Source organism: Alexandromys fortis, unplaced genomic scaffold, assembly GCF_014885135.2.
Source record: "Alexandromys fortis isolate MF-2015 unplaced genomic scaffold, M_Fortis_MF-2015_v1.1 scaffold_55, whole genome shotgun sequence".
NCBI classification, from domain to species: Eukaryota; Metazoa; Chordata; class Mammalia; order Rodentia; family Cricetidae; genus Alexandromys; species Alexandromys fortis.
The window spans coordinates 99666-121320 of NW_026067936.1; the positions used below are offsets into that span (position 1 = coordinate 99666).

A 21655-nucleotide genomic window follows, 5' to 3' on the forward strand; every position below is an offset into this window, starting at 1 on the left:
ACTTAAATTGAGGGCATGAATGCAACCAACTTGAACAGCTGGAACTAAGAACTAACCAGGTGCAGCTCGCTGCTCATGCTGCAAGGCTGCCTGCTGCTCCCGTCATTCCCACCCCGGCACCCTTATCCACACTAGACTGAAGAATCGCCTCGCGGAACAGTTCTCAGGCACGGTGTGATAGCTTCTGTCATATAGGGCTTCTTACTCCACCCACACCGTGACGGAGCGGGCCCAAGCATGCTGCCTACTCCCACCACATTGCTGCACGTGGGCTTTCCAGTACAGGGAGAGGTCCACTGGGTCCACTGTGGTTTGTCTCCTTTACTTTATCTCTTGGAATGGTGTTATCCACAAAGACAACGTTCAAGAAAATAAAATGCTGTCACATGATTGCTATTGCAGATATTTCTGGGCTCTGTGGACCTATTTACCCATAACGTGGGTAGTCTAGCAGCTTGAGGACAGATTTTGCTAGTGTTAAGTACAATCTTACACTGGAATTTTTCAAAGAACAAATATGTCTAGTTATTTTAAGAAAACCCAATTAGAAACAGCAAGGAATCCTAACGGGTACATTTGAATATCAACAATCAGTAAACACATGTAAAATGCCCTTCTCATTGGCCACCAGGAAAGTATAAACTGAAAAGGTACAACCTTCCATCTGCTAAAGTGGTCAACATTTGAAAATGGGCAACAGTGTTAATGTGTGTGTGAGGGGACAGACAAGCACCATGGTAGAAATATAAACGGATACCAAATACTTGAAGGGCAAATTTGTGCTATATTTATTTATTTTTCTGTCTGTCTGTCTGTCTGTCCATCTGTCCAACCATCCATGGTATTTCAAGACAGGCTTTCTCTGTGTTCCCTGGCTGTCCTGGAACTCGCTCTGTAGACCAGGCTGGTCTTGAACTCATCGAGATCCACCTGCCTCTGCCTCCTGGGTGCTGGGATTAAGGGGGTGCACCACTGCCTGGCTGTGCTACCTATTAAATGCTCAGGCCCTGCAAGTAATTCATAGTCACTTCTAGAGATCTGTAGAACTACACTGTTCAACTCAACAACCACTAACTACAAGTCATCATTTAAACAAAGTAATTAAAATCAAATTTCAAATTCAGTTGTTTAGTTGTCCTTATACTAAGAGTGCTATTTAGTCATATGTAGCAGTCATCAGAGAAATGCAAATCAAAACAATCTGAGATTCCATCTTACACCTGTAAGAATGGCCAAAATCAAAAACACTGATGACTACTTACACTGGAGAGGTTGTGGGAAAAAGGGAACACTTCTGCATTGCTGGTGGGAGTGCAAGCTGGTACAACCCCTTTGGATGTTAGTGTGGCAATTTCTCAGAAAATTAGGAAATAACCTTCCTCAAGACCCAGTAATACCATTTTTGGGTATATATTCACAAGTACATGTGCTCAACTATGGTCATAGCAGCTTGCTTTGTCATAGCCAAGACCTGGAAACAACCTAAAATGCCCCTCAGCTGAAGAATGGATAAGGAAAATGTAGTACATTTACACAATGGAGTACTACACAGCAGAAAAAAATGATGACAGTTTGAATTTTTCAGGAAAATGGATGGAGCTAGAAAACATCATTCTGAGTGAGGTAACCCAGACCCAGAAAGACAATTATCACATGTACTCACTCAAAGGTGGTCTTTAAACATAAAGCAAAGCCAGCCAGCCTGCAAACCACAATCCCAGAAAACTTAGACAACAATGAGGACACTGAGAGACTTACATAGATCTAATCTACATGGGAAGTACAAAGTAGAAAAAGACAAGATCTCCTGAGTAAAATGGAAGCATGGGGACCTTGGGGAAGGATTGAAGGGAGGAGGGAAGAGGCAGGGAGGGGAGCAGAGAAAAATGTAGAGCTCAATAAATGTCAATAAAAAAAGTATAAAATAAAGAAGTCATATGTAGCTAGTATACAAATAAACCACATTCATCATTATGGCACTGCTACTATGGAAATATCCAGAGAAAAAGGAATGCCATTCAATGTTGCACTGGTTGTAATACAAAAGCCAATGCAACACAAAACGGGTAAGTATGTCATATTTATAGTAATTCATAAACAAAAAAATTAGACCAATGAGTATAATCTGCAATATGCAGTGTTACTGAGGCTGTAGGGAAATGAACACACAAACATTGGTAAAAATATAAACAAACAGAAAGAGGGATCACATATTAAATTTAGAAGCAGACTCCCACTTACTGAGAAGATTCAGTAAGTGAAGGTGCCTGATGACCAGAGTTTCATTCCAAGACCCACTTGGTGAAAAGAAAACCAACTCTCACAATTGTCTCTGACCTCAACGTACACACTGGGGCACACTTGTGCACACATGCATTCACACACACACACACACACACACACACACACACAAAGTAAACGTGGTGATTTGAATGAGAATGGCCCCCATAGGCTCGTGCTTGAATACTTGGTCCCTAGTTTGTCGAACTGCTTGGGAAGGATTAGGTGTCACTGGGAGTGGGTGTTGAGACTGCAGATTCCCAATCTGTCTTTCTCTGCCCCCTACTTGCCAGCTGTGCTCCAGGCTGCTCCTGCCACCACATCTCTGCTCCGCCATCATGAGCTAACCCTCTGAGACATCAGTTTTCTTTTAGGAGTCGCCTTGGTCAAGGTGTTTTGTAATAGCAATAGAGACTAGGACAGTAAATAAATTTTAAAGTAATTTCTAAAAAGAAAAAAAATTCATTATGAAAATAGTGTAATCTAAAAGGAGATAAGTACTTTATTAACCTTCTATAAATGGACACCTACGAGATCTCTTAAAATGCTAACATCTGCAGAAATATACATCAAACTGCTAGCAGTACTGAAAAGGAAGGGTTGTAAGGAATGGGAATTTCTACTTTTAGTCTAATTCCAAGCCCTAGAGTGTTTATCTACCCACATCTCTCCTAAACTGCTAACACCTTCTTCAGTTGTGTTATCAGACCCAGTACTCAAAAAGCCATTTTCCCCCTGAAGCCCTGGAGGTATCCCTTTCCCACTGCAGCCTCCCCATCCGTTCCTCTTCCCTCTGCCCATCTCTTCAGCCACTATGCCCTCAGCAGCTTCAGGGCACTTTGACAGGATCCAGCAGGAAGCTAGTTCCTTGACAGCTGTGCTTCTCCACTGCCTCGTCCTTCAGGGGAGGCGTGAGAACTGGAAGTGGGAGAGGTGAGGGCACTTATGATTTAGACATGCCACTTAAGACTTAGCTCCACTTCCAAAAACAAATCAACCACTACCCATAAATCAGATGAGCAATTCTGTTCCAAATCTGATGGGTTTATTTCACTCTGATGCAAAACCAAAGATTCCACTACAGCAGAGACTGAGCTAACAAAAGGTCATGAAAAGTGGAGTGGGACATGCAGGACGTGGTGTACAAACTCTTTAACGTGACACTGCGCTGCTGCTGAGAACCATATTTAAGTGAACACTGCAGAGCTCAGCTGAAATGTGGCACAGACGTGACAATCTCCAGGCATGCCTTCAAGGACCTCTCTGAGGATAGATCTGCAATCTCTAGACTTCAGTGTGGGAAGGGTTAAAATTCTTTGGAAGAATAAAAAGTTCACACTTTTGAAATTTCACAGAATTTTAAGGCCAAAACATAGTGGGTTCATTTCTCTTCACTTCCAGGGACAAATGATGTTCTACTCAAAACCACATTAAGCTTCCAGTTCAAATCCCAATCCAACCTTGTGACCTCCTGCATTGAAGTTCTTTCCATCTATTAAAGCTGACAGGGTCAACTTGACTCCTAGGGAGAAGAACAAACCACATTACTTGCAGTCAGTATGGTTTTCAGACCTAAATTTTCTAGAAATAATGGATCTGAGTCAACAGCATGGCGCACGCAGCCTAGGCTCTACTGCAGCTACACCATACACTAGCACAGGCTGTCCAGTCTGCTGACCTGTGCCGAGCAGAGCACAAGGAACAAAACTATTGTAGTTCGGGGGCTGGAGAGATAGCTCAGCGGTTAAGAGCATTGCCTGCTCTTCCAAAGGTCCTGAGTTCAATTCCCAGCAACCACATGGTGGCTCACAACCATCTGTAATGAGGTCTGGTGCCCTCTTCTGGCCTGCAGGCATACACACAGACAGAATATTGTATACATAATAAATAAATAAATAAATAAATAAATATTTAAAAAAAAAACTATTGTAGTTCAAGATTAAGAATAATGGGGGCAGAGGCTGGAGAGATGGCTCAGTGGTTAAGACCACTAGCTACTGTTCAATTCCCAGCACTTACACGGCAGCTCACAACTGTCTGTAACTCTAGGATTCAACACCTTCACAGAGACACATACACACAGATAAAACACACACACACAAACAGAGCCGAATTCAAAGGCTAGCGGCACAGTTAGAAATGTAGAGCAGAAGCACTTGCCCCACCGTCCTCTGCATGACAGGGGCCTGAGTCAACCCGGTGATTACATAAGTGCTTCCAGAACTACTTTTTTTTTTCCCTTTTGCATTCATTTTCTTCCTGTAACTTTCTACTGTGACCCTCCATTAATGAACTCCTTTTACGTACCTGGTCGGAGGGTCTGCGTATAACCCAGTCCAATTAAACTGGCATTATTTACTTTGGCCTACAATTAAGAGATGAGAACAGAAGCAGTTAGAAAACAACAACACATCCTTCCAATACAAAAACTGATTCATGCACAAGGTTTCTAAAGGTAAAAGCACCCTGGAGCTAAATCTAGAATTATTAAAACTGAAAAAAGAAAAAAAAAGATAAATCTTTTAAGAAGCCTGGCAGGAATTGTGGGTAATATGAGATTGTATGCTTTAAAGTTCTTTTTTTGTTTGTGTTTTGTTTTTCGAGACAGGGCTTCTCTGTAGCTTTGGAGCCCATCCTGGAACTCGCTCTGTAGACCAGGCTGGCCTCAAACTCACAGAGATTCACCTGCCTCTGCCTCCTGAGTGCTGGGATTAAAGGCTTGCATCACCACCACCTGGTTGCTTTAAAGTCCTTAAATAGATTTTCAAGCACATTGTGTTACCAAGCATCTCTATGTACTGAATTTTGTTGTTCCTGTTTTGAGAGAGTCTCACTACATAGCCCCGACTATCCTGGAACTCACTATGTAGACCAGGCTATCTTTGAGATCATAGAAGGTCTGCCAGCCTCTCCCAAGTGCTGGGATTAACGGCGTGCCTGGCCTGTACTGAGTTCTCTGAGATGCCGATCTCTAACCTGACCCAGTGATTACAGCATGAGATCTGCTGTCAGATCTGAATTAATATTTTGACACTGCTGCTTACTGCAACACTGACCTAGTTTCTAGGTAATGTCTCTTCACCACACAAAACAGTTATGAGAATTACACAGGATAATACACGGAGCGCCTTATACAGAGCTCAAGTAAGACTATACTGAGGCCAAAGGTCTGACAACAGCCAGCAGGGGAGAATTAGGACTGGAAGCGACATTTCCTGCCTTAGATGTACGTGAGTGAGGTCACGAGGCCAATAAAGCACTAGAGCAACCCCACAGCACATTCTTACAGACAGAGAAGTTCTACAATCCAGCTTATATTTAGCAGCGATGCCAAAACGAGTGTTGTTGCTGCCAGCTGTCCATGCCAGGTTGATTGACGTTTCAATCTTCTCGTTAACTTTCTGATAGATAGAGCCTCCAAATTCAGTACCATCATTCCTGTTTTCACAGTGTAAAATAAAAGTCATAAGTTTGAATCATTTACTGTTAAGACATGGAAACAAAGTCTACAACTATCTAAACATAAATTCAACCGTGCAACTTTGAAGCCTAGCAAAATCCTAGGACAAATTGACTATTAAACAAGAAATACAACCAACCTACGAAGTATCTAAAAGCCTAACAAAAGCATTATAGCACCTGATTCGTTTTACTTGACTCTTCTGCATAATATAAATGTCTTAAGACACAAGTTACCTATATTCAAAGGCAGACATGTCAGGTAAGTATACAATTCATAGGTATCTTTCACAGAATGTAGAAACTATAACCATAGCCCCTTTATAGGCATTAGATCCATAAAGACTGGAAAGAAAGAGGTAAAAATATAGGCCTAAAGACAATACTAGCTTTTATTTACTCAACACTCAGAGTGAAAAATACTTTCCACATAATACCCAGGAACACAGTTCCAGACAGAAACCCAGAGCTCTTTGAAGCATACCATTGTAGCTGAGGGTTTCTCTCCCGCCCACCCATTCCCACAGTTACTTACAAAATAATCATTCGGAGGCTAAATATTAATTATAATTGTTTGGTCAATAGCTCAGGCTTCTCACTGACTAGCTCTACATATAAATTAATGTGTATTGCCATGTACCCCATGGCTTACCAGTATTAATTACTCTGGCATCTTATTTCAGCTGCTGGTGTCCCCCCACTTGGTCTTTTTGTTTGCTGTCTCTCTGTTTGGATTTCCAGTCTGGCTCTATTCTACCTGGCTATTGGCCAAAACAAATTCTTTATTAACCAATGGTAATAAAACATATTCACAACAGAGGGGAATCCCACATCATACCATAGTTTCCTAGCAACAGTGTTTCAATACCATTATTTATATTAGAGTATCCCATGAAACACACAGTTCATTCCTGCCTATGATCCCAGCACTGGAAGGAGCTCAAGGTCAGCCAAGGCTACATAGTGAGTTTAAGGCTAGGCTGATCTATAGGAGTTTCTGTCTCTTCTCCCCCACCCCCTCACCCCCGTTTTCCAAGACAGGGTTTCTCTGTAACTTTGAAGCCTGTCCTGAAACTATCTCTGTAGACCAGGCTAGCCTCAAACTCACAGAGATCCGCCTGTTTCTGCCTTCCGAGTGCTGGGATTCAAGGTGTGCGCCACCACCACAGGGCAAGATCCTGTCTTAAAACACCAAAAAACTAAATATTTATAAATCAAAGTTCAGGCTGACTCAGCCAACACTGAAATCCAGGATTACTTTGAGAACCCTATTATTTCTGAATGCAATAGAGAGTAACTAGGTTCTGATCAAAGATACATGAAAATCTCCATACAGAATTACCAGAGAAGTTCCAGGACACTCAAATTATTTGGTGATTGTTCTTAAGTGTTCCAAACATCTGCTTCCCCATACAGTCAAAACAGTGACGTGCATACGTGCTCTTGGCTGTCTCCACGAGGTGTTCCCTTACAGATTCTAAAACGCCCCAGAATCTGGGGTAAAAGCGGACAGCAGCACAGCACAGTGTGCCCCACTCGTGAGCCTCGAGCTATGAAAACGTCCAGCAGGACTGGTACCCACTTTTACTCACTTATAACCTTACCACGTCACAACTACCACCTCTCAGAGGAACAGCACTAGCTGTTATTATAAACGATAATAAACACTCACACATGAGTATGCAGTTGGAAGTCTGCAGCCTTATAACCAAGAGCAAAATTATTCTGCGACAGTTTGGATTTGGCCGTGTCAAAACTCATCTGATAACCAGCAAGCCAACCTTCAAAGGCCAACACAGCCCAGCCATAGATGGTCGGTCCAGAAAAATCTATATCAACATTACTGCCGATACTAAAACAATCTCGTTTAAATGAGGCCTTTAATTTCCCGCTCTTCTTTCTGTAAAAGAAACAATACAATGAGAATAATGTGAGTCTACTATTTCCAGTAATTTGTGAAGTAAGACCCTCTCCAAAGGGAAATACTGTTTTGGTAGATGACATAATACATTGAAAAATGTTTCAAACGACTTAGCTCTACAAATACAACTCTGTTAGGATTGAACTTTATGTCAACAGTTATGGGAGTACACACCTTTAATATTGGCACCTGGAAGTAGAGGCAGGTGGATCTCTGTAAGTTCCAGGACAGCCAGGGCTACACAAAAAAACTCTGCTCAAAAAAAGGTGGGGGGGGGAGTGTGTGTGTGAAGAAATGTATGTCATTATATATTCTTCACCATGAGTTGAAATAATAAAAGTATTTTATGATTAATAATCTCACAAAGACATGAACAAATCACTAGATAATGAACAGATATGAAAACTGTTTTAAAGTCCTGCTGCACATCAGGGAGAACTACACATGAAGTTCTATATATTTCAAAAACAATGCAAGAGTTTTAAATTTGCTTTCAATACAAAGAAATGATAGACGTTTGATGAGATACACTTATCCTATTTGATTACACAATGTATACACATATTCAAACACTACATATTCCCCCACAGATATTCATAATTTTGTCAAAAAATACAAAGTCCATATGTAATAAGATATTGTACTGCCAAATTAATAATCTAAATATACAAATATATATAAGTTTATATATATACATATAAATATACACCGAGATACACTAGAAACAAATATCCTTAAATATTTTCAAGTGCTACAAAAGTAACATCAAAACACATTATTAACCTATTAGTAGAAATACATTTTTGTTGTTTGTTTTAGACAAGGTCTCAATAAGTAGTCCTGGTTAGCCTAAAACTTTCAGAGATCTATCTGCCTTTCTCCCGAATGCTGGGATTAAAAGTGTGTACCAACACACCCAGCAGAAACATACTTTTAATAGCAATGCTGACTATTCAGAATTAGTTCTGAATAACCTGTGTCTATTAGTTCCAAATAGTCCTACAAGGCTTTTGAGAGAATATTTGTTCTAAAAATAATTAAAGCGTGAGCCAGGAAGGGCAGTTCCATTGCTAGTCTAAGAACAAATTCCTCTTTGCACTGCTCTAGTGTCTCTGTCTTCAGAGAGCAGAAACTAGGCTGAGCAGATAAATGACTCAAAGGGAAAACAGACTAAGCCCAGAGGACTTTCAGGACTTCTAAGGTCCCTGACACACAGCAGAGTACACTCTTGCCACACCCATTAGTCATTAGAGTAGGTACAACTCTCAGCCCTTCTAACTCCTAAGCTAGGTGTGCCTGTTGAAAATGTTTTACTGGTAATGTTATGCTGCCCTGAGGAAGCTCTTCTTTTAAAGGCATGCTAATATCCTAGCATTGCTAGAACAAGTTCCCAGTTTCTCCCGGCCCCTACACTTCCCGTTTTACATTTCCAAAGCTAAAGCTCTAGACCTTCGAAAAGAAACCAGAAAAAAAAATAGTTTGAATAATTACCCTGTGTTTGGTACAAATATGGTATCAAGAGTCAGTTTCAACCCTTCCGCCAACTGTAAAACAAAAATTTGTCAATTAACAATTAATTTTCTATTCTTTAACTCAAGCCAATTCTAAAGCTTCCTCCCACTTGCTCTTTAATAATGAAGTCATTAAAGAAAGCCAGATAGTAAATTATAGATTACCTCCCCTATCCTTTCTTTCTTTCTTTCTTTTTTCCAAGACAGGGTTTCTCTGTGTAGCCCTGGCTGTCCCGGAACTCCCTCTATAGACCAGGTCAGCCTTGAACTCAAGAGACCCCCCGCCCCTCGCCACCCACAATGCTAGCATTGAAGGTGTGCACTGCCACTCACCCAGCTTTCCCGCCCCTTAGCTCCCTCCCCTCCTCCTGGTTCTCTTCAAATATGAATTAAGCTGGTCATGGTGGCGTGTCCCTGTAGTCCAAGCTCCCCGGGAGACTGAGGCAGAAAACCTTAAGCTCCAGTCTGTAACTAGCCTGAGTGATAGAATGAATGAGGACCCCATGGCAAACATTTTTAAAAGGTGCCAGCACCTTTACTCCCAGCACTTGGGAGGAACAGGCAGGTGGATCTCCGTGAGCTCGAGGCCAGCCTGGTCTAAAGAGTAAGTTCCAAGACAGCCAAGGCTTGGAAACCAAAAAAACAAAAACAAAAATTTAAAAAGATTAAAATGTATAGGACAAATCCTAAACATTAAATAATATAAATTATTGTAAAAAATTACTCCAATGTAATAAAATAATCTTGATACTCTCTTGAAATAACTATAAGATAAGCTGACACTTAACAAAACCAACTTCTTTAGCTGTATCTCTTTCTGTGTGTCAATAAGCCAGGCCGGGCTTCAAACACTCAGCTGGGCCTGGAGGGCAGGCAGGAAAATCAGGAGTTCAAGGTCAACTTCAGCTACAAAGTTTGAGGCTGGCCTGGACTACGTGCAATCCATTCTCCAAAAGAAAAACACAGTGCCCTCTACACAGTAGGAACCTAACAAAACCAGCTAATTGCCTTTCTCCTGGGAAACATTGAAACAATTTAGAAACGTTTTTGTGCATATATTTTGCAAAGACTACAAAAGTAAACCAAATTACCAAAGAGAGTCCCACTGCTCCCGAGAGGACTGACTATGTGACACAATTAGCTAATCAGAACAAAGGTGCAGTGTGGCCTTTTCAAATGTGAAGACACGCCAAGAAAATAAATAAAAAGAGAAAGTGTAGTAGAAGACTGAAAATCCCACTCAAATTATATTTGGAGTTTATCAATTTATTAACGATTTATGTTATTATTCTTAACTATGTGTACTCATGTGGGCTTGTGGGGGAGTACACACATGGTGAAGGTGCTCATGCGCCAGAGGTTTTAGATCCCCTGGAGCTGGAGGTCTGGGAACTGAACTCGGGTCCTCTGTGAGAGAAGGAGGTACTCTTGACGGCTAAGCCATCTCCCCAGCCCCAGCTCTGCTCATTATTTGATGTGAAAGAGATATTAAACCTACAAATAATGTCTACTGCCTTCCTCACCTTATTCTCCCAGGAGATTTCTGTCCCCAGGGTATTGTCTGTATTCCACTTTTGGGTGAAGGTGAGTCCGTAGTCACAGACCTTATACTTGGTCTCTAGGTTGCCTGATGCTTTCCCTGTATCAGTATAAGCATGACCTGAAGTAGAAAATTCCTGGTAAACAAGACAAAATCATTATTTTAAGATGATATCACCAAATAGAAATCATTCATTTCAGAAAACAGTATTGCGTGCATCAGAAACCAATATAATTTACTGTTCACCACAACCCTACCCTTCAACAATGTACGTCCTGCTTTCTTTCTGTCTCTAACCAGGTTTAAGACTTTATATTATTCCTCCCTTCTTATTGGTATTTATTATTCAATACACTCTTTTTTAGTGATCATATTAAATTGGTAACTTTAAAAGAACAATATCTCTGCTGGAAATAAATGCTTTTATTAAAAAGGCAAAAAATACTTAACTTTCAAAAATTTCACTTTCATAGCCTAAGATGACTATCAATTCTCTGTAATACTTGTCAAACAGTAAATTTAGAGGTATTTAAGAATTTATAAACACTATCTCACACACTTTCTTTTTATAGTCAGCACTTTAGTTTAGGAGGTAGAGGTACAAGGGGATGCAGGGATGGAGAGAGAGGGTGGGAGTGTAGTGGGATGGAGGCGGGGGTAGGGAAAGGAGCTGGGAACGGAACCCAAGGCCCTGCCCACATCTCTATTGCTGAATTATAGCCTCAACCTACTGCTTTATTTAAGATTTAATTTTACTTATGTGCATCTATGAGTGCCTACATGTATGTATATGTACTGTGTGTATGCCTGGTGCTCCTCAAGACCAGGAAGGGGACTGGATGGATTCACTGGAACTAGCGTTACTGGCAGTTGCGAACAGCATGTGGCTACTAGGAACCAAACCTGGTCCTCTGCAAGGACAGCAAGTACTGTAGCTGCTGAGCCACCTCGCCAGCCCCAACCACTGTTTTCTAAAAATATTTTTTTATGGTCTTGTGAAGTAGCTTAATGGTAAAGTGCTTGCCTAGTGTGCTCAAGGCCCTGGGTTCCATTCCAGGACTGCAAAAGAAAAATTACATTTAAAATAAACTTGATCATTTTCAACATATACTGACATAGCATTAAAGTACATTTACAATGTTGTGAAACATGAATGCTTCAGCCATAAAACTGTATCTGTAGAATCTTCACCATAAACTCTTTCAAACAACATCAAAATTATCTACCCATTTTCACAGTAAAATAGAATTTAAAATGCCTCTTTCCTCCTCCTCCACCTGGCCTACCCTCTAAAGTACAAAATAATCACTATGAATGCTGTAAATATATCCTCCTCTCAACTAAAGTGTCCTTTCCATCATATTAGTAAACAATTAGGAAAAACCTTCTAGAGGGAAGCAAACGGTCAACAGCCGTCACGGACAACCCCCGACTGTCAAGAAAGAAACTTTCTGCCTGGCCCTGCTGCTTTCAAGGGCACTTCTGAAATCTGGTCAACAGCAACTGTCTGCGACCTGAGTCCTCCCTTTAGCCTTAACTCGAGATGGATGCAGAAAAAACCACTGGGAAGCTATGGTGTTTATTAATACTACATAGAAAGCTTCCAAGATGAAAACTATGTTGTCCACTTAGGGCAAAACAATACAGCATGAGCCATGTTTACTGCTCAGGTTAATTCCTTAATATGAAAACTGTTGCTCTTAATAATAAATCTACCTGTCTCATTTGTACTTTTTATGTTGACTTTTTAAAAGTGACAAATAGAGCAAATGTAAATATTTTGGTGTTATTCCACATGTCTTCCTTCCACCTCTTAGTCCGAAGCTCTACTGAGAATCTGGGGTACCAGAAACACAAATTCAAAGGTAAAGTGTCAACTGTTCTCAGCTGAAGTCCAGATGTGGGTCTAATTGGAGAGCAGTCAAATGAGGATAAAATCCATCTACAGTACGGAAATGGCATCTTCAGCTAAGCATCCAATGCTAGTAAGCAACACAGAGAAAGGTCCCTGTAGAACAGAGCCCGGGAAATGCACACAGAGCATGACAGTGACCCTAAATGCGAGAAGCAGCCACAAGACAAGCATGCAAGGGTTTCCTCCTCACCATCTGACGCACAGCGCCACCGCAGCAGCATGAAAGAGAGAGAAAGGCACAATCGTAACTTCTGAAAATTCTAAAACGTGTACAGTTTTCCTATTTCAACAGAACTACATACAAAGCCTCCTTGGCAAGGCAGGTCATACATACATTCACTCATGGCCAAGGAACCCAGGGAAAAGAGTAACAGGACAAACCCCAGCTGTGCAGAGTAAAATGCAAAATGCCACACGAATGGCACAGACCTTTCATCCTTCTAATTAAACAACTATATTCATAAATAAAACATGCATGGGTTTGAATAAGTAAGCACCAGCTAAAGATGTAGCCTGTAAAAATAAATCAGGGAATACGGTGAATTAAACATTCACCTGGGTGACAGCCAGTGTTGTAGTGCTGTCTAGCAAGCTCAAGGCCCTGGGTACCCAGCACCGGGAAAAAGAGAAGGAAGGAAAGATAAACAGCTAACCCACTAGCCTCAGTGGCACAGGCCTACCATCTGTTACCTAGAAGGCTGAGGAAGAGGACTCAAAGTTCAAGGCCTGTCTGGGATACAGGTGTGTTCAGGGCCAACACTGGCTACTCAGTAAGGACCCTGATCAAAATAAAAAAAAGTAAACTAGGGGTAGGGGTCTGGGGATGTAATTCATTCGTAGAGTACTTTCCTTACTTGAGGCCCTAGGTTCCATATGCAGTACCAGAGAGAAAAAAAAGTTCAGCTGTTTGCTGAGATTTACTGGATGTCTGGGTTAATGATGCTTTGAAAAATATGTCAACATCTTGACTTGTAATAAAAAAAAATTGGAAGAGAATCAGTTAAAAACCATAAAACAGGCAGGGCGGGCAGTGAGGCAGGCGGAACTTGAACTCTGTGAGTTCAAGGCCAGCCTGGTCTACAGAGCTAGTGCCAGGAAAGACTCCAGAGCAACAAAAAAAAAAAAAAAAAAAAAAGCCAACAATAAGGGCCGAAAGGCTGCTCTTCCAACAGACTAGAGTTCGATTCCCAGCGAACCACAAAATGACTCACAACTGTCTTTAACTCCAGTTCCAAGGGATCTGACATCCTCTTCTGGCTTCCTTGGGCACTAGGCAAGTATGTGGTGCACAGACATATGTGCAGGCAAAATGCCCATCCACATAAAATCCCTTTTAAAAACATAAAATAATCTTGTACATACACACATATAAAATAAATTATAGCCTATATTTTGCACAAGTCAATAATGAGAAGACAGATTAAAATGAATTTACTTTGTAAAAAAGCAATAAAACTTGTATGACCTGTTGGTTTCAGTATTCATACATATTCATGAAAGTATAAATATAAGTCAAAAATACACTCTGTTTCACCTAAGGGTAGGATGCCTGAAGAAAAAAAAAAAACAACTGCCAAATTCAACCTAATTGTCCACAGGCTTCACAGGCTCAGTGAAACCAGAGAAGGGCAAGCTGCAGGGTGGACAGCTGTGTCAAGAGGATGCTGCTTTATATAACAGTAAACAGACATTGCAAAATCAGTTCCCTTAAATTAGCAGGCTTTACCTATTAGAAACATCTTAGATACTCACCACTCCACTACAAGACTTGGTTCTCAGATCTATTTTGACCATGCCAAACCCTAGGAACATTAAAAGACAAAGTAATACACAAAATTTAACTTTTGCTCAGTTTTTCAACTTAAAAAATATGAAAGTAATACATTATACATCCCATATGGAAAATATAAGGTATTCTCATCAGATAAGAATTTAAAAAGAAACTAAATTATAACAAAAGAAGTATAATTCTAAATGTCCTAAAAATGAATAAACTCATACCTTTAAAATGTATAAAAGCATAAAATAAGTATGTATAAAAATGAATAAACTCATCCCTTTTTAAGAATGCTCTATTTTCAAAACTAAAATTACTCAAAAATCGATGCTGTTGTGTGTGTACATGCATGTACACATGTATATCTATGTTTGTGTATGTGTGTGTGTTTATGCAAGGTAAAAATATAATGAACATTAGTAAGAAAAAAATCAGTATGTATAGCACAGAAGTATTAAAAATTTAAAACCTAAAACATTTTCTACTTGTAAAAAGAATCATATATTTTTATGAAAGAAATAAAAACATGGCATCTGCATTCTCATTAAAAATTGGTGTATAGCCGGGCGGTGGTGGCGCACGCCTTTAATCCCAGCACTCGGGAGGCAGAGGCAGGTGGATCTCTGTGAGTTCAAGTCCAGCCTGGTCTATAAAGGGAGTTCCAGGACAGGCTCCAAAGCTACAGAGAAACCCTGTCTCGAAAAAACAAAAAAACAAAACAAAACAAAAAAAAAAAATGGTGTATTAAAAAACATTATATGGGCTGGGAATGGTGGCACACACCTTTAATCCCAGCAGTCAAGAAGCAGAGGCAAGTGGATCTCTGTGCATTCCAGGCCAGCCTGGTCTACACAGCAAGTTCCAAGCCAGCCAGGGCTATGAGTGAGACCCTATCACAAGGAAAAAAACTAACAAACAAACCATTATACAAAGAGGCCATAAACACTTTCATCATACACAGAACTAGTGAAATAAGGCATAAATATTATAGGTAGATGCTACTTTATATTACAGATGTTAGATATGTTTATGCATGGGTGTATGTATAATAACTGCTCTTAAAGTTTGCAAAGGAGTCTAAAGAATAAAAGAGGCTATTACTAGCTCTTAATATTTGTGATGTGGATTAATGGTCACTTACCCTTATTTTACTAACAGAGTGCCTTATACACTTTGCCAACTGAGTTATTCCCTAGCCTACAAAGCAAAACTTTTAAGGATCTGTAAAAACATGCAACTAAATCCTCAGAATTCATCACTAACCCTGACCCAACATAAAAATTTACCATTGCATACTTACCATACCCTTTGTTAAAGACATCCTTGGCAGCCTTCCCTAGGTCACAGTAAGTTGGTGTGTTACACATATCTTAAAAATAAAGGCAGAAGAGTAATCATTTAGTATGCTCATTCCAACTCTCCACTCTTTCATCCTGAGAAGATGTTTGTCCTTCCTTTGCCATCACAAGCACTAAAACTAATATAACCAAAATTCAAAGAGGGTATTCTGTTCCTTAGACTAGAAAATAAGAGTTTCCTTATGAGATCCAGAGCTTCTTTTTAATTCTATCTCAAAGAAAACAAAGTTCTTGCCAGACAGTGGTGGTACACGCCTTTAATCCCAGCACTTGGGATTCTCAGCACTTTGGATCTTTGGGAGTTCGAGGCCAACCTGGTCTACAAAGCTAGTTCCAGGACAGCCAGAAAGAGGAAAAAAAAAGAAAGAAAGAAAGAAAGAAAGAAAGAAAGGAAGGAAGGAAGGAAGGAAGGAAGGAAGGAAGGAAGGAAGGAAGGAAGGAAGGAAGAGAAAAGAAAGGAGGAAAGAGCAAAGTTCTGTGTTGTCTTTCATGTGTGTATCTGTGTGGTAGGTATGCATTATTGCAGGCACACGGGCATGTGTCTTATTCCTCAGGTGTCATTCATGATTTTTTTGAGACAGGGTCTATCATTGGTCTGTAACTAAGCTAGGCAGAGCACAAGGTCCTTCTGCCTGTCTCCACCTTCCCAAGGCTGGGTTACAAGTACATACCACTATGCTCAGCCTTTTCAAATGGGTTTTAGAAATCAAACTCAGATTCTCCTGATTGTGTAGTTCACCAACTGAGCTAGTGCACAGATCATAAAGAGAAAGTTTTAAGGAAATATAAAAACATTCGGTTAAATTCTCAGGATTGAGGTGTGAGGATCTAGGTTCAATCCCAATTCCACACCCCAAAGGGGGGAAGTATACAGATTCATCAGATTCATGCCTGTACTCTCCACCCAGCTGTTGAAACAGAACAGTACAAGCTCAATGACAGTCTAAGAAACTCATGGAAACTTTGTCTCCAAAACGGGGGGGGGGGGGGGGGGGGGGGGGGGGGGGTGGGGGCCTTAGAAACCTTCATTCAAGGTTTTAATATTTTGCTACTCTGAAATTCAGATGGCTCAAGCTTCCAATCCCAGTTACTTAGGAGGATGAAGCAGGAGTTTTTAGGCCCATCCTCGACCACAGAACAAGTTCAAGGCTGGCAACTTAGTGAGACTCTTGACTCAAGGATAAGAATAAAAAATTAAAGGGAGAACTGGGAACATCAGTAAAAGTAGAACATTTGCCTAGCACAGAAGCGCCCAGGTTCAATCCCTGTACTACAGCCACACAAAAAAGGTTTCACTGGGACTGAAGACACAACACTGCTCAACAGTTAAGAACACTAGTTGCTCTTCCAAAGACCAGAGGTTTAATTCACAGCATCCACATGGAATCTGACATCATCTTTAACTTCAGTTCCAAGGGATATGGCACCCTTTTCTGGCTTCTACAGGTGCTGCACACATGTGGTACACAGGCCTGCGTGCATGCAAAACATCCATACAAACAAAATCATAAAAAGTCAAAAGGTCAAAGGAATTTCTTAAATGCTTTGAAGCTGGGTGTGGTGGTAATGCCTTCAATATCAGCTCTCAGGAGAGAAGTGGTGAGTTCAAGGCCACCCTTGACTACCAGAGGGTTACAGTCCTATAAGAGCAACATAGTGAAACCCTGTCTCAAAACAAAATTTAAACATAAAATAAAAAGGCTTCGAGAGACTGAACCAGGTGTCTCAACAATATAGAATAGGAAGACTTCAAAACCAAAGTCAGTCTGGGCTACAAGATCCTATCTCAAAAATACAAACAAAGAAAAACACCTACAAAGACTGGAGTGGTGGCTCAGCAGTTACCAGCACAAGTCAGGTAGCCCATAACTCCAACTCCAGCTCTAGGGAACCCAACATTCTGGTCTCTGCAAGCCATCTGCACACATGTGACATAAACACATACAAATACACACTATAAATAAAAATATTTTTAAGCCTACTAAATTAAATACACTCTTCCATAATATGGTCTTTTCCAAAGATTTTTTAAAATGGTATAATTTTACCACTACCTAGAAACAGAATAGAATTCATCTGTGGTAACCTGTTTACCAGTCATAGGTGTGAACTTTGAAATTACAACCTTTGAAAATCCAAGGCACTTTGGCTTTGTATCTTGGCTCTCATTATTCACCCAGCTTTTGCAAAAAGCCAGTAAGATCCACATAACGAAATCTCAGTGAATATAACCTCCCTCAGACCTCTGCAAAGCAGACTCCTGAAGCAGTTTCTGTCGTCTTCCTGTTAAAGACTCAGAAGCCCAATCTAAACAATTTGTAACTACCTCAAACAATCCCATTAGCAGGATTTTATGATACCAGAAAATTCCAGAGTATCAGTTCCAGGCATGTTCCACCTGGGGGACACATGCAGCCAAGGACAGCAATGAAAGTGCCCACTACCGACAAAAGAATAAACGTTACCATGAGATGTGGAGCTGGTGAGATGGGGTGAAGGCAGTAACTGGCAAGACTCATGACCTGACTTCTGAACCTCACACCCACATGATGGAAGCAGACAACGCCCACAAGGTCCTCTGACCTCCACAATCAGGCAGTGGTGTGCATACATCTTGAAATTGAAATTTATGTCCTTGCAATGCTGAAGCATGCATGGATAGCCCGTATATGGTGGTTCTGTTGAACTTGTCCATATTGGGTTTCATGGTGTAAGACTGACCAGGTCTCTTCCTCAAACAACCATGTGGTTGCTGGGAATTGAACTCAGGACCTTTGGAAGGGCAGGCAGTGCTCCATCTCTCCAGCCCATTTTCATGCACACATCTACACATACACAAATACACTAGCTCTCTAATTCGGGCAGGTAAGATGGTTCAACAAGTAAAGGTACCAAACCTAATAACCTGATTCTGATGCCAGAACACACATGGTGGATAGAACCAACTCCCCCAAGTCATCCCCTGACCATCACACGTGGGCAGAGGCAAAAGCATGCAGAAGTGCACACACACACACACTCCATATATAAAATAAAACATTAGCTGGGCATGGTGACACACGACTTGAACCCCAGTACTCAGAAGGCAGAGGCAGACACAGTTTATAAGCCTGAAGCAAGGCAGGGGTTGCTACACACTGAGACCCTGTATCCTTGCTTTTGATTTGTTTGTAAGCTGATTGCCTGGTTCTTGAGCATGACCTTTATAGATGACAAAGTTACTGAGCATGAATTTTATAGGTGAAGCTGTGTCACAATGCCAGCAGGCTGAACACACCTGCAAATTACAATCACTATGCCTGAACTATGGACATGTCACAAATCCTTTAAATAGCCTATGTATTTACACTAAGTCCAACTCTTAATCTGAATTTCTGTTAGGCTTTTACAATAGCTGAACAGGGCCTTAGTTTATAGCCCAGGCTGGGATTATAGTTGTATGTCACCATATTCAGGATGACTAATTTCCTAACTGGGAATGCATTTAAAAATTGTACTTGCTAAACACACTGTGATATAAAGTTAAGAGGAAAGAACACACTGAAACATCATATATAATGTCATGGCAGAAGAAAGGGCTCGGTTGGCAAAGTGTGTGTCACACAAACTTGAGGTATTGAGCATGAATCCCCAGGACCCATACAGCATTGGAGTAGGGACAAGGCAGAGACAGAAGGAACCCTGGAGCCTGCTGGTTAACCAGCCCAGCCAAATGGATGAGTTCAGAGAAAAGACCATTCCTCAAAAAATAAGAGAGCAATTAAGGAAGATACCCAACCAATGTTAACCACTGGCCTCCATATGCACATATGTGTGCACACAAACATGTACTTATACCACACAAACAAGTCCACACACACCTTAAAAAATGACAAAGAGAAAAGGGGTGGCATATGGGTAAAGCAATTGTCTTACACAGAAAAGGTCACGGGTTCTATCGGAGGCACCAACCAAAAGAAAAGTCGAAGAGTCAAGGCAAATGAGTAGTGTTGTTCTATATCAATCTATAATAAAACTGTGCTCTATGTTGCAGGGTTTAGACTCCACTAGCAGGGCAATTTTACAATTCCGGTAGTGATGTAAATTGTTTGCCATTATTCTGGGAAAGCGGTATAGAAATGCAGGTCTTAGATATTCAGACAGAAATGTTTAAAGTTCATTATGCCGACTGGGAAGAAAATACACTAAAATGGTCAAAATGTGTGTTAATTACAAGCTTTGAGCGTTCTGATCGCCTGTTTCTCAACATCATGGCTTTGCAAAAGTCAAGTGGCTAACTGAACTCGTTTATGCCCAAACTGTCCTTTATTCAGGCCCACAATTCTGATGGGCAATGCACTGCTGGTATGATCAAGCAAAAATCGAGAAAACACGGAGACTCCATATTACTCGAGAGTAAAGCCACAGCCTCCCATGTCTATCCGCTCTACAAAACAGCTATGCACCATGCCCCGAGGCTGCACTGGACCCCGAGAGGAAAACAAAAGGCACCAACTAGATACCACAGCTTCTCTTTTGTTCCTGGTTTCTCCTTTCCAAGATGCATGAAGAGCATCCTCACTTCGGCCGTCAGGAGTGCAAGCCGCGTCTGACAGATGCTGGACACGTCAGAGAGGGACGTGAGGGAGGGCAAGGTGGGGTGTAGCTTTGGGGTACCAGGGCTCGTCTCCTCTAGAAACCGCCCTCCTTCCAGCCCTGACCCCGGGCAGATCGCCAGTGCGCACGCCGGGCACAGCGGAAGGTCGCGGCCCAGGGAGGCGACTCCCGCCCTCAGGCGGCCAGCAAGGTTCGGGCAGCCGGAGTCTCCCCGCCTCGCCTCGCTCTGGACCGGCGGCCCACGGCTTCTCCTCGGCGGCCTCGGCTAGTCAGACCCGCCGGCCCTCCGCCCACCCGGCCCGGGGCGGCGGCCGCCTCACCTCCAACCCGAGGGTGGGCCCCGTCCCGTCCCGCTCCACCAAGGCAACGCTGAAGGTCTTCTCACACCAACGCCGTCCGCGCCTGCGCGACCTCGCTCCCCGCTGCGCCTGCGCGTCCGTCGCCCCAGAAGCGCGCGGACGCGCGCGCGGTGCCGCGCCTCCAGCCCGGCGCGCAGGGGGTTGCGGGGGACGCGTCCGCCAACTGTCCGGCTTGGCGTGCGCGAGAGGCTCTTTCTCTCCCCCCCCCTCCGCCCCCCCCCTCCAGCAGGCGGGTGACCGGTGGGGGTTGAGAAAAAGGACAAAAAGCTTGGAGGACCCCGTCCGTGCCCGGAGGCGGGGGTTCTCGCGAGAACGTGCCGAAGCCATGGCTACTGTTGCCTTGCGTCTGCAGACACGTGCCTCCGGCTGGAATGTCACTCCCGGGCCTGGCCATCCTCCGGTGGATGACTTGCAGATCTCTAACGGGGACATCAGCCCAGGTCGCCTGTCACTGTAGAGTGCGCCTCCGCGTCTTCTCAGTTGCAGATCTCTAAAGGAGACATCAGCCCAGGTCGACTGTCATTGTCGAGTGTGCCTCCACACTCTTCTCAGCTGTAAGGATGGGAAAACATAGGCCCCAGGGGATCAGCGACTGGGAGATTGAGAAACCTGCGAGTTAATCCGAAGGGAGAGGAAATGGAGGAGAGAGAGGTTATCTTGAGAAGAGGACCCAAGACGTCAATGAAGGAGAAATTACACAAGCAGGAAACCACCACTTTGGAGACACACACCATAATTACAATGGATTCCTTAGAATATGGTTAAGGATGTGCCTATGGTTTCTGAGACTCCATGGATTACTTACTGAAGTGGAAGAGACCTTCATAGCAAGAAAATCGCCTTAACCAAGTGATTAAAGCTAACGTCACTGCGAATGATAGATTGTCTTCTTGTGTCCTGTGGTTCACAAAATTCTTGACAAAGCGTGTAATTTGTCTC

The 21655-nt window shown here is 42.1% G+C and overlaps 1 protein-coding gene across 1 annotated transcript; it reads right to left on the bottom strand.

Moving 5' to 3' along the window:
- Nucleotides 1-2759: 2759 nt before the first annotated feature.
- Nucleotides 2760-20819, bottom strand: Vdac3 (voltage dependent anion channel 3). Its single transcript, XM_050146804.1, has 9 exons — nucleotides 20678-20819; nucleotides 15704-15772; nucleotides 14379-14428; nucleotides 10695-10847; nucleotides 9152-9204; nucleotides 7412-7639; nucleotides 5568-5718; nucleotides 4588-4645; nucleotides 2760-3802 (listed from the first exon to the last, which is right to left on the bottom strand). The coding sequence occupies exons 2-9, from the start codon at nucleotides 15768-15770 to the stop codon at nucleotides 3711-3713; spliced, it is 852 nt and encodes a 283-aa protein (XP_050002761.1). The 5' UTR covers nucleotides 15771-15772; nucleotides 20678-20819; the 3' UTR covers nucleotides 2760-3710.
- Between the last annotated feature and the right edge of the window lie 836 nt (nucleotides 20820-21655).